Source organism: Crocodylus porosus, unplaced genomic scaffold, assembly GCF_001723895.1.
Source record: "Crocodylus porosus isolate Cpor-Errol unplaced genomic scaffold, CroPor_comp1, whole genome shotgun sequence".
In the NCBI taxonomy this organism is placed as follows: Eukaryota; Metazoa; Chordata; order Crocodylia; family Crocodylidae; genus Crocodylus; species Crocodylus porosus.
This window is the reverse complement of record NW_017728906.1, coordinates 34,125,820-34,142,845: the sequence shown is the minus strand read 5'-3', so window position 1 is coordinate 34,142,845 and position 17,026 is coordinate 34,125,820. Positions and strand designations below refer to the sequence as shown.

Sequence of the window (17,026 nt, the reverse complement as noted above, 5' to 3'; positions counted from 1 at the left end):
AACCTGTGGCTTAAGTGAAGTGGTGTTATCACTGTAGTTCTCAGTGCGCAGGGCAGTTTCTCCCGTGTGATTCTTCTGTTTGTACCTTAAAAAGGTAGTTATTTATTAGCAAATTGTTAATGCAGATTTAATTTTGTTTTGGCAGGGCAAAGTGGAGAAACTTGAATAGTTGCTGCCTGATTTGCACTGTATCTTCTCATTCTAATCCATTTACAGTTGCACATTATATCTCCTTCACTTTTTATATAATCCCCACTGCTTGTTACGTTCCACCCCAACCTGTTTCTTCTGTTTTTGTCACTGGCTTTTCACTCTGCATTCTTTCCCACTTATTCTGAGCTTGTTCCGTTTTAAAGGATACTGATGTGCATCAAACTCCTCACATAGTCTTGGCTCGATCTTCTAAAAAGTCCTGTGTAATGAAGCAAGAGGCAAGGATTTCTTAGGGTGATATCTTTTATTGGACCAACTGCATAATTGGGATAGAGTTAAACAAGCTTTCAAGTGCAAGGCATTCTTCTTCAGGTCATTTGAAGAAGGACTTACATTTGAAAGCTTGTCTAACTGTCCCAACTATGCAGTTAGTTCAATAAAAGGTATCACCCTAAACAAATCCTTCTTTTTCATGTAATTCCTGGACCATCACAGCTACAACATGTGATAAAGATCATTGTCCATCATATGTTGAGGGAATTGATTTTATTTTTTCCTTGATTTTAAGTCAAGAGTGTGATGGCTCGTGGTGTTTGTGTATGTGCACACATGCATATGCACAGCGGAGACCCCTTATTTAGACTCTTCAGCAATGGAAGCAAATTTCCTAAAGAAATGTTAGTATATTAGTAAGTAATAGAGAAAGAAATGTATTAAAACACCATAGGCTGCCTAACTACCAGCCTAGAACTGTATTGGTAACCACTACAACTGGGCTTTGTTCAAACCAGTCACCCAAATCTGAACTGGATTTCAGACCTTTAAGAAACAATTAAACACTGACAAAAAAAAGTTTTAAAAAATCCAGTAAATTTTAATGTACCAGCTAGGTCTATGAGCTGGAGTCAAACCTGGAGTCAAACTAAATCCGATCAAATCAGAATGTTTTTAGAAATGCTTTTCCCTTTTAGTCAGGTTTTTTTATAATCAACAAAAAATAGCACATAGTAATTCAAGAGCTATAAAACAGGGCCAAGAGCTCTACCCTATGAGGAACTATAATGTTGCTAGGAATGCACCTGCTTGTTACATCTGTACTTGGAATGAGAAAACAATTGACTTGGGCTGCTCAGACCAGCTGGCCACAAGAGTAGCTTCAGTTTTATTTGCTGTGATTAACTCTATGCTTTCAGCCAGGGTCCACATGTTAGACTCCTACATGTGAATCCCACTGTCTCGTCCCCCCAATCCAGCAGTACAGAGATAGAGAAAGACAGTTGAAAGCTGTGACAGCCAGTTTCTACCAGTATGGTGGCTTTTAGTTACTCTGAAAGAGCTATCTTAGTTGTAGCAAGATGGGAGCATTTGGGTCCATAAAGGTTTTCATGTGCAGTCCTGTTGAAGTCTGAGGCTCAGGAACTGCAGAGTGACTGACAAATGGGAAGACAAAGGGAAACTTCATTGCTGTCAGATGATATGACTGAATAAAGGGTCATGGTGGTGAGGAGGGTATTACACTGTCCTAGAAAATTTATGGACTGTGTAGAATCTTACAGTGATGAAAGAAAAAAAAAAATCCACTGTATGTATGTGCAATACATAACTTCCATATGAGGATCATTTAAATTGTTAATGCAGATTGAATTTTTTTTTGGCCCCAACATTTCCTCCAAGCCTCTCTCACTAGCAGGGCAGAGTGGGGAAACTTGAATAATTGCTGCCTGATTTATACTGTATCTTCTCACTCTAATCCATGCACCTTCTTCAGTGCTTATAGCTTGTGTATGTAATCTAACGGAGACCAGAGCAGGGTTTGAAAGCTGGGGGTCACACTAGGCACCAGAGGAGAGGGACTACTGGGGAAGGGGGGGGAGTAGATGACTCTTACCTGCTCCCCAGACTCAAGAAAAAAGTCTTCAGCATCTGCTGCCACTGTGGTATAATCTGCACAGCCTGGTTCTTGCTGCTACAGCCTCAGTGCGGTGTGCTTGGGCACTGCTGCTGCAGGGGCATAGTCCCCCCCCCCCCGAGGGATTCTTTCTGCCATTCATTTGGGTACCCGCGACGTCCCCCTTCACCTCCCACATTACACTTCTTATGCAGACAGACATGCAGCTCGAACTTGCTTCGTTGTTGAAGGAAACAGAGTAGAGAGGGACAAAAAAAAAGATAGACTGTTACAAACTATCAGTTCTCTTGCAGTGCACGTTACCTCCTTTGGCATTAAAGTACAGCAAGTGCAAAACCCAGTAAAGTCGAACTCTTACAGAAGGCAAGACAGACACCCTATTAGTAACTCCCTGGCATTTAAGTCAAGGACAGTTTCTTAAAGTTCCCTAGCTGACTTGGGGTGCCTCAGTGAAACGCGTTGTTCCAGTCCATTCAGACATATAAAATGTAACCCTCCTTACCACCCCCCCACTCCCGGTCATACCTATAGCTGTTTGTTGCCATTATCTCCTCTTCTGGGCTCAGAAAAAATTAATAGCTAAGGCGGCACCTGCAGAACAAGGAATATTCAGTTTCATTAGGATGCTTGCCACAACAAGTCAGTGTAATAAAAGGAGGGTGGGGGCAGACAAAATACATAGCAGGAGCATAATTGGATGGTTTCTTTAATTAAAATGTGATAGTGCTTAGAAGCCCACTGAACTCAATAGTGTAAAAGATGCAGAACATAAAGATGGCTCCAGGCCCAACAAGCATGCAATCTACTGATGCTTAAGCCTTGTGACTGATGGTTGTATATTCAGACTTAAGTTTTGGACAAGTTTACATTAATTATTTCATATTTACTGACCTTAATGGGGGTTTTTTGTTTTAAAAAAAAAAAAGAAGAAGAAAAGAATCAGGATGCAACCAAATACTGACTTTGCAGACTACTTGTATTTCTCACAGTCCCTTCCCCTTATCCCCTCTTGACCCATTTTGCACCTCTTATACCCAGATAAAACCCAAGAGGACTTTGGTTGCCTAAATCTAAATGATGGTCTTTAAGCCATTGAAAATCTCCTGCCTAACTTCGTAGACACTGAAAATCTATAGTTTCTATCCCCAAGTAACTAGGAATAATTGTATTTATTTTGTTTTAAAGAGTACAGAGCAGGTTGCTGCATTCTGTCGCAGTCTACATGAAATGAATCCTTCTGATTCGAGCACTATTCCTCAGGAATTTACAGGGCCACAACTGGCCACCATGAGACAACTAACAGATGCAGATAAACTGCGGAAGGTGATTTGTGAACTCCTTGAAACAGAACGCACTTATGTCAAAGTAAGTTGTCTACATCTTTCCTTCCCCCTCCAAAGTTGTATTAGCCTTTTTGTACATTTTAACTTAAATTCTATGCAATAGTTCATTTTTTGATTGGTTGAGGTTTTTTGGTGAGTGCGGGGAGGAAGCCTGTTGTTGGGGTTTTTTTTTACTTTTACAGTAACTACTCTGTATACTAGGGGAAAGTTCTTTCATCATTGGGTTTATAAACTGATTTTTAAAAGACCACCAGAAAAACCTCAAATATTTTAAAACTGAATTTCAAGACTTCTGTACAATGGCATTAGTCTGATCTGGTTGGTTTATAGAGGAATATTGACATGGGATCTCTTGTGTTGTTTTCTAGAATAAAAATGTGATTTGCTTTTCATGCCTTGGAATTTACTTATAGAGTATTTCACATCTGACAGATGAAAGATGGGGACTTTATCAGTTGTATTAGAGAGAGGATCATTGTCACTTTAATGGACTATTTTTTTTTAGATGCATTTGAAAGAAACAATACTGAAGTGTTTTCTTTTTAATGATAGGACTTAAACTGTCTAATGGAGAGATACCTGAAACCTTTACAAAAAGAAACTTTCCTCACTCAAGATGAGGTATGCTAATTTTTGAGATTTTGATAGATTCGTATTGTATGAATTGTGAAGGAAGAAGAAGCTACGAGGAGCAAATTTATGTCAGATTTGTTATAGGAACCGGCCTTGACTAAGAGAGAATGTTCACATTGCATCTGATGACAGCCATATTTTTGTAATGGCACTTAAGAAACCTTCAGTGCTAAAGTTCTGTATAGTACAATGTAGCTAAAAAGCTTTCTTAACTATGAGATGAGATTTTCAGCATATTCCCCTTCTGTGTTATTAGCTTGATGTGCTCTTTGGGAATTTGACTGAAATGGTAGCATTCCAAGTAGAGTTCCTGAAGACTCTTGAAGATGGAGTGAGGCTGGTGCCAGACCTGGAAAAGCTTGAAAAAGTTGACCAATTTAAGGTAGCGTTTTATTAAATTTTGGCTGAGACAGTTAAATGCACTTTAGTGTGCCATAAACTCTTATATCTGGCACAATATTTTTGTGTGTTCTTCCCCCATCCTCCCCCACTGTGGTGTAGAGTACTATAACAGTAGTCCTGTGATTCTTTGTCAAACCAAGTGGACTAGCATCTCCCTCTTCACTAGTCTAAACTACTTTAGATCAGGGGAATGGGTGCCACAAATGGCATGGGCAGCCTTTGTGTGTGGTACATGGCAGATCAGAGAGGGGACAGACAGCACAGTAGCAGATGGTGCAGGAAGCAGAAAGCAGATGAGGCTGGGAGCAGAAAGCAGAGCATCAGATTGGGCAGGAGGAGGGGATTAGGATGGCAGCTGGGGAGGATGCAGGGCTAATTTGTGGTGTGCCTGACAAAGGTTGGCTTCCACTGCTCCATCTAAAATACTCCGGCTGTACTCACATTAGTTAACATTAGGGCTCTTTGAAACAGCAGTATCCCAGTGTGGCTGCAGCTCATGCTGCATTTTACTGTACATGTTGTTGGAATTCTGTAAAAGCATGGAGACGCACTATTCTTACCTCGTTGTCGGCTTTCATGTCTTGGACTCAGGAAAAACTAGCAGCAGTAATGGAATTACATAAACTTTTCAGTGTTGACAAGTCTAATGGACCAGTTGAGAGAAGCCACTGGGGAAATGGTTTTGAACTCCAAATTGTGTTCTGTACTTGATTGCTCACAACATGGAAGCTGGCAGGAGTAGCAAGTGCTTCCAAATATCAGGAGCAGGGAAAGGACCTATAAAAGGAAGCCAGGGAGCCTAATGGATTAAAGATATGATTTGAGAAATAAACATAGGTTTCTCACTACTAAGATAGAAGACTGAAACCAGTAGATGCTTCTTGCTAAGAACTTGCTTGCTTTGGGGAATTAATGGTACATATCAAATCAAGATACTTAATAAAGACTTACAAGAAAATTGACAAATATTGAACAGTGGTGACAAACCTTTCCAGACCTTGATACAATTTGCAGAAGAGAAAAATGTGTGCGAGGGAAAAAAATCCCCCTCTTAAATGTGCACAGTATGAGAGGAAAGTGATTTGGGGAATAGTGCACTAAATAGGCCTTAAGAGATCTGGGCTCAACTCTGCTATCTGCTTCCTGAGGGTAAAGACAGCTGTTGCATTTGTAGCGCTACACAGGCTATGGATAGGCATTCAGTTCAGTGGATGGAGAGGCAGGGTGGCTCAGCCCATCCAAGGCCCACTTTCCACAGGCTGGGGACACCACCGCTGTTGCGGCCACTTAAACAGTGTGGGCAGTGTTGAGCAGCAGGGTCTGCCCAGTGCTGTAGGGCAGGCTGGGTGGGCTGTCAGGAGCCGGTGCTCTCCTTCCTTCCTACTCTCCTCCTTGGAGGAGGCAAGGGAGAGCAGAGGACTGTGGGATACGGAGGGTCCTCAGGACCCCAAGAGAAGCACATAACTTTTCAAGCTGATGTGGAAAAAAAAACTTCTCAGTAGAGAGAACTTGTTCCTAGTGGGAAGTGCTCTTATTTCTTCTTGGAAGAGCCAGCTTCCTTCTGACAAAAACCCGCTTCTCCTAGCACAAACTGTAACGCCTGTCTGCAGCCAAAATGCAAGCGTGTGGGCATGCAAGCCATCTGTAGCACTACAAACACGGTCCAAATGCTACACAAAAGTACTTGTTTGAAACAGGTTCCTCTCTGTCATGCTGTGTTTCATAGTGCCACATGCAATGCCTGTTTAGTTACATGTAGCAATGCAAGGCTCTCCAGAAGCCCAGCATCCCACAGTACTCCAAGGGGGAGGGAGGGGTTACAGATGGCTCCCTGAGAGCCTGCCCATGATGAGCTGTCGGAGAACCCTGCTGCCACACTGCAGCGGGAGCACCAGCCAGAGCCAGGGCCATCACAGCGCTCTGCTGTATGAGCACAAGAAGCTGCTGTGGGAGTACTGCCAGTACTGGTGGGAGCTGCTGCCATGTCACTATGATGGGGGTCTCTGACTGCTGCTGCACCAGGACTGGGACCTGATCCTGGAACAGTGGCTGTCAGAAAGCTTGTCCTCCTCTGCCAGCAGCTGGTGGAGGCGATCAAGGACAGCCCTTGTGCTCATGAGCAGAAAGCAATACCCCTCACTCACCCTTCACAGCAAGTGGTTGGGGCTGTTCTTGACAGCTGCTATTGCACCCCAGCACTTGTGATTTAGAAAGGAAACCCGCAATTCCTTTGGTAGATTTTTATGCAGAGCTGGTATGAAAGTCTATCCTAACCTCTACCTTCTTTGCTACCTGGTAAGGAATTTTTGGACACTGTTTCTGTGCTGGCAGCATTTAGTTCTCCTGGATAAGAACCTTATGAAGGTGGCAGAGAACATACTAGTAATGTGATACCCTTAAAACATATCCTGGAAAATACTATGCTTTCTTAGAAGCCTGCTGTTGATAAGTTTTGCCACAGGAAAAGTGATGAAGGGGTTTGTGTTCAGGTTTTTATGCTTCTAATTTCTAGAAAGTATTATTCTCCTTGGGCGGATCCTTTCTTTACTACGCTGACCGTTTCAAGCTGTACAGTGCCTTCTGTGCCAGCCACACCAAAGTTCCCAAAGTACTAGTAAAAGGTAAGAGCTGCATGGTACATATGCAGATATACAATATATTGCATTATGTGAAAATGAATATATTTTGTACACACGAGTAGGTGAGCTTTCTGGATGTGCTAGATTGCTCTTCCCTCTCAAAATGGAGTATGTGGCTCGCAATGTAAATGAAAGGCTTCTGAATGGCCAGGTGGGTCATTTTGACAATGCAGAAATACTGACCACAAGACTTAAAGACCTATGCCACCCTCATCAGCCCATGTTTAATTGCCTTCCATCACCACACTTAAGCAATGTAGCTAGTGTTGCCTGTATGTTTTGTTCTCTGTTCCATGCAGGGGAAGAAGTGGGGCTTGGGTTTCTTAAAAGCACTAAACTGTATGTTTAGAAAATATTTTGCACTTAGTGATAAGGTTTGTAGTGGTCCTAAGTTCCTGTGCAAGTTTGTCTTAAGGTGATGTCCTGCAGAAGTCATCCTAGTGAAGCCCAGTGAGACTTGGTTAGGTGCTGGGAACATCTAGGAAGCGAGAAGGATAAGATGAAAGGCATCTTCCTGTGTCATGGTGGTAATTTTTGCCACTATTTCAACAGAAGGGCTAAATGAGCCCTGCTGGACCCACATTCATCCAATATAACCAAAAAGATGCTGCACCTATTTCAATGGAATAGGTTTGAGGGCATAATGCACTGAGATTATTTTACCCTTGGAAGTGGATTGAGCAGTGTTTCATGTAATATAATTTTGGCTGGGATGGGGGATGGGCTAAAAATTTAGATGTAGGAGCAGCACAGCTTGGGAAAAATATGCTCTTATCATTCAAGAAACGTTTGTCTCTGACATTCAATCAGTAATTATGTGTGTAGTCTTTTGAATCAGTAACTCTCTTTACAATAAAAATGAATGCTAGCAACTACCCTGAATACGACCCTGAATAACTTGTTGCCAGTTGCGTTCATGTTCTGTGCTGCTAGTAGCATCTCATTTGATAAGTATTAGGACTTAGGGTATGGTTTTTGGTCAGTTTTACTCTTGTGGCTTTTTTTACTTTAAAGTTTACATTTGAATTATGCAATCAGATTTGGAGTCCCTCTTGTTCCAGGAAAAAGGCTTTAAAAAGTCCTGTAAAGTGCGTCTGGCAGCATTTTCATAAACTGTCATAAGAATCCTACAGCAATTATTTCAGTTTTAACCAATAAATAAATATAGTCTTCTGACCTAGCTGCAAAAGACACAGAACTTCTGGAAGCAATCTACATATGCTGTACAGCTTCCTATTTTTAGAATATCCATTCTTTGAAAAATTGACTGTTTTTTTAATATAGAGAACAGATGGAAAAATGTTTTGTATAAAGGTGTACAGCCTTCTTAATATGTCTAAAATAGAATGCAGACACAGCTTGCTAGCATACTGTATTTTCTTGTGTACCACATGCCACCAGATAAGACATGCATCTTGTTTTGGGAAGACAGAGTGAAGAAAAGATTTTTCCTGTATCAGGGCTGCCTCTGGACCCCTTCTGGCAGTTGCTGCTTAGGCAAAAGTTACAGTTTTAACCCTCTTGTAGGTGCTGATGAATTAGCAGCTTTTGGCTGCCCAGGGAAAAGCTACTGCCAATTTGACGCAGGCTGAGAGGTTTGAAACTGTAATGCTGAACACTGCACTTCACCTCTCCCTCCTTGGTTGGGAGAGAAGGTTAGCCCCAGCAGCTGTTACATCACCCTTATGCTTCAATTCTTTTGCAGAAACCAGCTTCCCCATTTAAGATGCATGCTAGTATTTTGGAGGGCTGATTTCTAAGAGGGAAAGCTGCATGTGATATGCAAAGAAACATGGTAATTTGTCTGGTTGGTGCTATAGATGTACTGTCTTATTGGCTTTTAATTTTGTTTTCACTCATTTTTTCACTTTGAGTTTTAATAAAACCACCAAAATGCTGTTCCCTTAATAAAATTGCTTATATCGTTGACAAGGCCAGACATGCCTACCACATTAGTGATTTGTGAATTCTTACATATGCCTCATGTAGCTCCTTTTGATTAAATGTGCTAGGGGCTGACAGGGTTCATACAGCTCTGAATAGCTACGAGAATGGAAAATAGTGTGAGAGGATGATTAAATAAAGGAGGTGCATATTGCTATGAAAGTTGGCTACCCAAAAACTTCTCTCTGATTAGAAAAGGTACATATTGCTGTAAATATGATGAAATGGTGTTTGTTCTCTGTGCGTACGTTACAACCTTGAAAAGTTATTTTAATAAGTTGGGGTTTGTTTTTGTAAATCAAGGTTCTTCTTTTCTTCTAGCTAAGACAGACACTGCTTTCAAAGCTTTTCTGGATGCTCAGAATCCTAGACGGCAGCACTCTTCAACACTGGAGTCATACCTCATCAAGCCCATCCAGCGGATACTGAAGTATCCTCTTCTGCTGAAAGAACTGTTTGCCTTGACTGATGCTGACAGTGAAGAACATTACCACCTTGATGGTAAGGGGCTGAACAATGCAACTTCGTTAAACTCTGTTGGAGACTTTCACCCTTCAAAATGTAAATGCGAACTCTTGTGACGAATTGTGAAGCAGCTAGTTATTTTCCACATGTTTTCCCCCTCCTCCAGTGGCCATAAAAACAATGAATAAAGTTGCCAGTCATATTAATGAAATGCAGAAAATCCATGAAGAATACGGGGCAGTGTTTGACCAGCTCATAGCAGAACAGACCGGGGAAAAAAAAGAGGTAAGGCCTTAATTCTTGGTTTCAAGACTGTTAGGATTCTATCTTGGAAGTGATATTACTGTGTATTGTTATGTGTACCATCCTAAATGTGTTCTTTTTTTGTACTATCTATACATAGCATGGCATAGCTAAACTACAAAAATACATTAATATTTTAATGTATAGCACAGTCAGTGGAGACCCGTGTGTTTCATAACCAGTTAGGGACTCTTTGGGGGTGAGAGGAGCTTGACTCTCTTTGGACGGTAACCATCTGAAAATTGGACCCATTTCAAATGGGACCCCTCAACATTTGTAATTATTCATGAAAACATAATTTAGTAATCCTGAGAGAGAACTTCACCACGTGAGGCAGATGGATGCATGTATGAAGGAATGGAGCAAGCTTGGAGGTGACTAGAAAAGCGATAGCGATTCATCAGAATTAGGTGTGAAGGGGTTGGCTAGAGGAAAAATCTGAATGGATAGAGAGGGGAATCTTGCTTTGAGGAGACTTTTGAAGGGAGGGGCCTTTAGCAGCAACTTGGAGGCAGGGGAATGCAGGTATGAAGGGCAGTTGTATATGTTCAGGGTATATATATGGTCTGGGGTAACTGAAGAACAAATGCAAAGGGAGCTGGAGGTGCATAAAGAAGAAGCCAGCTGGGTGGCAGGAGCTCTGCACTTTTTGACTTGAAAGCAGTTCACCTGTGGCAGTAACTTGAAAGAGGAGGAAATGATCCCTGATGATTACATACCACACAACAAAAATGAGCCTGAGTTCCAGCTGGGGGTTGGGGATCCAGCATTAGGAAGCAGGCACTTGTCACCCATGCTGCCTTCTGTTCCGCGGTGAATTTAAGGAGGTACAGTTTTCCAGAGGTGTCCACCTGATGCTTCTTGCAAGGCCACTATTTTGTGTTAAAAGGCAGGGGAAAGGTGGAAATAGATTTCTCAATTTGGGTAAGGGAGAGAGCTGATGTTTCTGACATTTAGTCTCCTGAGACTAAAATTCAGAGTAAAATGTTTTTGGGCATGGGGGTAGAGCAGAGGTTCCCAACCACCGGGCTGCGGCTGGTTGGCTGCCGAGTCACGGCATGAGCTCCCTGCTCGGACCCCTGTACATCCGCCCAGGTGAGTGACTTCTGCTGCCGGCAGTCACATGCAGGGTTAAACTGGGCAGCAGGGCAGCCCCAGGAGGGAGGCAGCCAGTTCTGTGTGCCCCAGCCTGCTCCCATGCTGGTCCGCAGTATAAAAAAGGTTGGGAAGCACTGGAGTAGAGGGTGCCTCTCTCATGTGTGCTCACTCTCTTTTTCTCCAGCCATACTTGCACTAGCATTTAGCACCATTATTAGCCTTTCCTCAGGAATAGGACTTAGAATAATGAGGGATTTGCCAGATTCCTTAATGCAGAATAATATAGCGGAAGGACTATGTCCCTCTTCAGTTAATAGTACAATGTAATTTGTTCTTTTTATTAAACTCTAAATATATTCAGACCCAATAACAATAAACTGAAATGAGGAGGGATGGATAAGAAAGTATGGACCATGAGAGACTGCCAAGGTTCTTAGCTTCTACACTGTGAAACCAAGCCTTTTCAGTGGACTTCAGGGGTCAGTTAATTTTATGCAGAAAAATTAGGGATTTGCATGCATATTTGTCTAGCTAACACTGCAAGCCATGTTAATTATTAGCATAGTCTGTTAACATAAAACCAGCAGCCACCTGCTTATGCATCTCATTATAAAGGTCTACTGCTTTTTTGGGATGAAACTCAAATGACTAAAGGTATGTCTGCACTGCAGTCACAGAAATGACAGGGTGGAGGTACCAGGCTTGGGTACTAGTAGCAGCCCATCCACAGAAGTCCAGAGCTCAGCCCAAGCTAGCTACCCTCTCAGCAGGTAACTTAGCTAGCACAGCCTTCTTTGCAGCAGAGATCTAGCCTGCAGCTATGAACCTTTTACAGTGGCATTATTGTATCTTCATATGTGCACTTGGCAGGTTGCAGATCTTTCTATGGGAGACTTACTTTTGCATAATACTGTCATCTGGCTTAACCCTCCTTCATCACTGGGAAAGTGGAAGAAGGAGCCTGAGTTAGCAGCATTTGGTAAGTAATCTAGTGATTTATTTCCAATACATAAGACCTGCAGACTTTGCTTTTAGCAGAGGTGCCCAATATCTGTGACACATGTTCTTAAGTAATTGTATTCCTGCTACATCAGCTAGGACTTGAAAAATTAAAATATGTGATGTCTTACCCCTTAAGTGAAAAGGGCAGTTCTGATCTTTTAGGCTGCTTGCAGACATGAAAAAAAAATAAAACAAAACAGTGCTTTAAGTTCAGCATGCCCCCGCACCAAGAGGCATCACGTTAGTTTGACCTGGCTTGCCTAACCTCTAACAGTGCCTATAGGTTGGGCGCTGTTTGCTGGAGTTAGTCACCTTGTGTTTCTAAATTTGGTCATTAAAGGGGTCCCTGCCACATTTTACACATAAAATGTGATTAACCAGTTAATCACATTTTATAAACTCTGATCTGGCCACATGTTCAGTCAACTAGTGGAGGGATAAAAGGAAGAATAAACCCAGAAGTTATTCAACAAAATATGTAATAACTTTGTGGCTGGTTCTTTTCATGTTATTAACTGAATGTGTGGTGAGGGTGCCCCTGTGGCTGGGAGCTAATCGGGACTGCCAGCTGAAGGAGCTTATCATGCTTCTCTGAGGCTGGGAGCCCCATCAGCAGAGGGTCCTTCCAGATGAGGGAGCTTGCCACTCTTCCAGGATCTGCACCAGTAGTAGGTGTGATAATAGGGTCTGATGTGTGATCTCACAGTCATGCCTCCTGTCATGCAGGGTGGATAAAAATCAATGATTTAAAAAACAAACAGGTTTTTTTATTTAAATCTGTTTTTTTTTTTTTAAATTTAATCATATTTTTAATTTTTTTAAGATGCTCTTTAAAAAAAATTATATAAAGATAATCTTAATTTAAGATATGTTAAAGCTCAAAGATATCATTGTGGAATAGGGATTATAATTTCAAATTATATATTATTTGAGGCAGTATATTCATGTAACCTTTTTAGAAGTTTTATAAATAGGTCACGACACACTATGGGCTATATTAGGGACCCAATCTTATGGGGTTCCCAGAGGCTGCTCTGTAGATTAGTAAAGATTAAAGTAAACCACTCAACTCAATGGGACTCAGTGCTCAGTCTAGAAGGTCCTATTAAGCATCTCTGTGATGGTTAGTTTCAATTCTCAAACTGTGGAGTTGTCTCCATAGATCATAGACAGGCAGGGGTCTTTGGGTAAACATGATACCTTTTATTAGACCAACTAAATAGTTGTAAAAATTGTTCTTTGCGAATTGTCAGGCACAAATGCCCTTCTTCAGGCATAGGGAGAGTTTATCTCCAGAGAAAACATCCTTGTTAACTGCCCTAGTGTCTCTCTGCAAGTTTGTGTATACACAGTCAAGCCCTTACCTTCCCCTAAAAGTACATAGTTACAAGAACTGAAATGAATAAAGGATATCAAACAACAAGAATGCACTTTTTGTAGAAAACAATTAAATTGAAGCTTCCTGACCAGTGATTTAAATCCACCTCAGTGTGTGGCATGTCAAGATGCATGATTGTGTGGATTGCACGTCAGATCCCATCACGCTTTTACCTGCATGTTACCCAGCTCTTCTTGTGTTGAGCCTGGGAGAGGGTGGAGGGGTTCTATTGTCTTGTTTAACCCTTAGCCTGTGGGACTTATGGACTGCTTTGTGACTGGTCCACTTTGCCCTAGTAGGTGCTAAAATTACTACCACTACAGCTAGCAGGGTCATTGAAACATCCAGACCTTCTCACAGCATTAAGGTGCAGTCCTGTGGGGACAGTTTTTAGCTATAGCTATGCATTTCTTGCCTTTGAGATTAAACCTGAGTATATGAGTGTTTGGGGCTTTTTAAATGTACTCAAATTAATCTACCAACATACATGCACATACATGCCAAGCCATCAGCAAACATTGAGATCACTAGGAAAGTCAGTGGTTCTTATTTTTCTTTTCAGTTGTAGTCATTCAGCTTCCAAATAAATACCTACCAACTCCCACTGAGGAAGCACCTTCCATGACTATTACTACCAAGATGTCAAAGCAGCCATCAGTGGCTGTCAGAGCCTTTCACCCTGCTGTGTATAAACTGGTTATATTGCCACAGTCTGGAGAATGACAGGAGGTGCCCTGAAGCTGAAAGCAGATAATGCATGTCAATTTGATTAGTATCAGAAACATGGAGTAACTTTAATTCCAAAGGGCTTTACAGCCACTTCATTAAACCTCAGAAAATCCAAGTATTTTTATTCTAAGTAAATAATTTCCTCATAAAACCCCCCAAAATAGTCTAGTATGTTATTTTACTTCATTTGTTTAAAATGTGTTGAAATGAAAGAACAGTGATTTGAGATTAAACTGTGTATTGACTCCTCTGTTAAATAATTGGCATAGGCTACTGTCATAACCATCAGTGGTCCGAGTGGGACACTGGTTTGATTTAAATATGATGGCATCCCTGTGAATTACATCCTAGAACCTGTATCAGGCTGGGAAGGTTGAAATGGCTTCCCTGAGTTAGCTTAGCTAGATGAGATTTTTTGTTTGTTTGTTTGTTTTTATAACCCATGTTTAATAAAATCCTATAATTAGCAAATATGGCACTATACATTTTGAACCTGCACAGAAAAAGTGTTTTAGTGAGCTGGTCTTTAGGGTAATGTGTAAGGATACATGGGTTTTACATAATTACCCTCTTGCCTTGCTCTCCCTCTGCTCTGACTGAACAGGAGGCATATACGATTTTTCATTTCAATTTTATAGGTTAATTGTGTACGTCCCTTCTGTATGTGCTTGGGTTTTACAGGGGAGCAAACCATTACTGACTATGACTTTGTGTTTGTTAATCTTCAGTTTTCAAAACTGCCGTGGTACTTGTATACAAGGATGGTTCCAAGCAGAAGAAGAAACTTGTAAGTTTTGTTGCTGCTCTGACTACTACAAATATAGGTAGCTGTGGATTTTAGACCAAGATTCTTCCTCTGACATTTAGCTATAGTACGATTCTTGTGTGCGCTCAAACCCGTGTTTCCCACCTCAAACTGGAATGTGATTTTCATGAAGTCACGAACAGTGAGGTGTCTGTCTTTTTATGGCTTTCCTCCATTAGGAATATCCAGTGACTAGAAAGTATGCTGCCTTCAGTTCTGGCTTTTGGCTTACGTTTGTTTAAATTTAAGCAAGTGCTTTGCTGGATTAGGGTCAGAGTATAGTGTCTGAGTGATTCAGGTGCATGTGGAGCCAGTACCAATGTCGATTCCCAAATATGATGCAAGCAAAAATATAACTTTAAATGCTGCTTTTTTTTTAATTGACTGCAATAACTTGGAAAGAGGGCAGAGTGAGCAAGTGTGTTTCTTGTTCAAGGATTTGGCTTGCATCCTTCGGCTCAGGTCAGTCTTCTTAATGGAGATAGATGAGCTACAAAAGAGAACATGACGTCATATTAGTATTCAGTGCCTTTGAAGTGGTAGGAAGAATTGGTCATTGTCATGGCAACATTTGCCTGGCACTGTGACCTGCCATTAATGAAACTTATTTATAGGCACTTTAGTGTAGAGCTTATGGCTAAAACATTAGAGTGAAATGAAAACTTAGAGTTACTCTTGAGCAACAGAGCCATTCCCACCATGGGAGGGGGATGGGTGTGCGTGAATCTGCAAACTGTTTTCTGACTGCCTTTTAAAATTCATCCAGGGAGGATCACACAGGGCTTCAATTTATGAAGATTGGGACCCATTTCGTTTTCGTCACATGATACCCTTAGAAGCTCTGCAGGTTCGAGCACTGGCAAGTGCAGGTAACACTGTAAATATATTAATATCAAAATGTCCATCTTAGTGGTTACAGGTCAATATTTGTGTGTGTACATGTTGCATTCTCATCTTTTCCCAAAGATTTCTGGATCCTCACTTCCCAGACCCCATACCCTTAACACCAGTTTAGTTGAGGGGGTGGTTGAGGGATGTGGGCAGCCTGGAGAGAGTTCAGAGGAGGGCTGCCCACTTGGTGAGAGGGCAGCAGGACAGGCCCTACGAGGAGAGACTGAGCGACCTGAACCTGTTCAGCCTCAGGAAGCGGAGGCTGAAGGGGGACGTGGTGGCTGCCTACAAATTCATCAGGGGAGATTATCAGCAAATAGGTAGAGCCCTTTTCTCCCCAGCCCCACCTGGGGTGACAAGGAACAGTGGTAATAAGCTGATGGAGAATAGGTTTAGGTTAGAGATCAGGAGGCAATATTTTACAGTTACGGTGGCCAAAATCTGGAACCAACTTCCCAGGTAGGTGGTCCTTGCCCCTACCTTGGGCAAATTCAAGTGGAGGTTGGATGATCACCTGTCTGGTGTCTTGTGAACCCAGTATTCATTCCTGCCTGCGGCAGGGGGTCAAGCTGGATGATCTGTTCAGGTCCCTCCTGACCCAGCTACTGTGAAACTATGAATGCAACTAGTGTTGGCCTAGCTATTCTTCAGTCAGTAAGAGTTCACTTGCAAAACCATGCAATTGCTCACCTCTAAGCCTGGCTGCCTGGTTTTAAGTAGGTTGCTTCAGAGTGCTCCTCCCCTCCCTGTCTTGTGAGGATTAGTATTCATTCCTAGTCTTGGGTTTTCCAAATCATTAATTGTAGTTGCTAGGTAGTACAGTGAGTTTAATTTTTTTTGTGGAAACTTGATACAAAATGTATATAAAAATTGTGGTGGTCTAAAAATAGATTATTTTCTTCACCTCCCTCCTGTTCAACATAGTAGTCTAAAATGTGGGGAACCCATCCCCTTTTTTTCTTTCCAGTAATACTATTGAAACAGTAGGCTGGGCAAATTGATGTCCTCTTTGCAACTAGATTCCTAGATGTTGGGGTCGGAAGGGACCTCAATAGATCATCAAGTCTGACCCCCTGCATAGGCAGGAAAGTGTGCTGGGTTCAGATGACCCCAGCCAGATGACCATCTAACCTCCTCTTGAAGACCCCCAGGGTAGGGGAGAGCATCACCTCCCTTGGGAGTCCATTCCAGATTTTGGCCACTCTAGGAAGAACTTCTTCACAGTTAATGTCCAGTCTAAATCTGCTCTCTGCTAGCTTATAGCAATTATTTCTTGTAACCCCCAGGGGCACCTTGGTGAGTAGAGTCTCACCAATTCCCTTCTGTGTCCCC

General features: G+C 41.9%; 1 protein-coding gene across 8 annotated transcripts in view; it reads left to right on the top strand.

The window, feature by feature from the left end:
* TIAM1 (T-cell lymphoma invasion and metastasis 1) overlaps positions 1–17,026 on the top strand; it is a 263,725-nt gene that overhangs the window by 240,012 nt on the left and 6,687 nt on the right. For 7 of the 8 annotated variants that reach the window (XR_002099702.1, XR_002099703.1, XM_019528813.1 and 4 more), the window contains 9 exons: positions 3,248–3,427; positions 3,958–4,026; positions 4,295–4,420; positions 6,953–7,061; positions 9,345–9,524; positions 9,655–9,773; positions 11,760–11,868; positions 14,727–14,785; positions 15,570–15,672. Coding sequence is in view for 6 of the 8 variants with exons in the window: in XM_019528813.1 (XP_019384358.1) it covers positions 3,248–3,427; positions 3,958–4,026; positions 4,295–4,420; positions 6,953–7,061; positions 9,345–9,524; positions 9,655–9,773; positions 11,760–11,868; positions 14,727–14,785; positions 15,570–15,672 (1,054 nt within the window). In the remaining 2 variants the exon portion in view is untranslated. The other variant, XM_019528817.1, reaches the window with a different exon arrangement.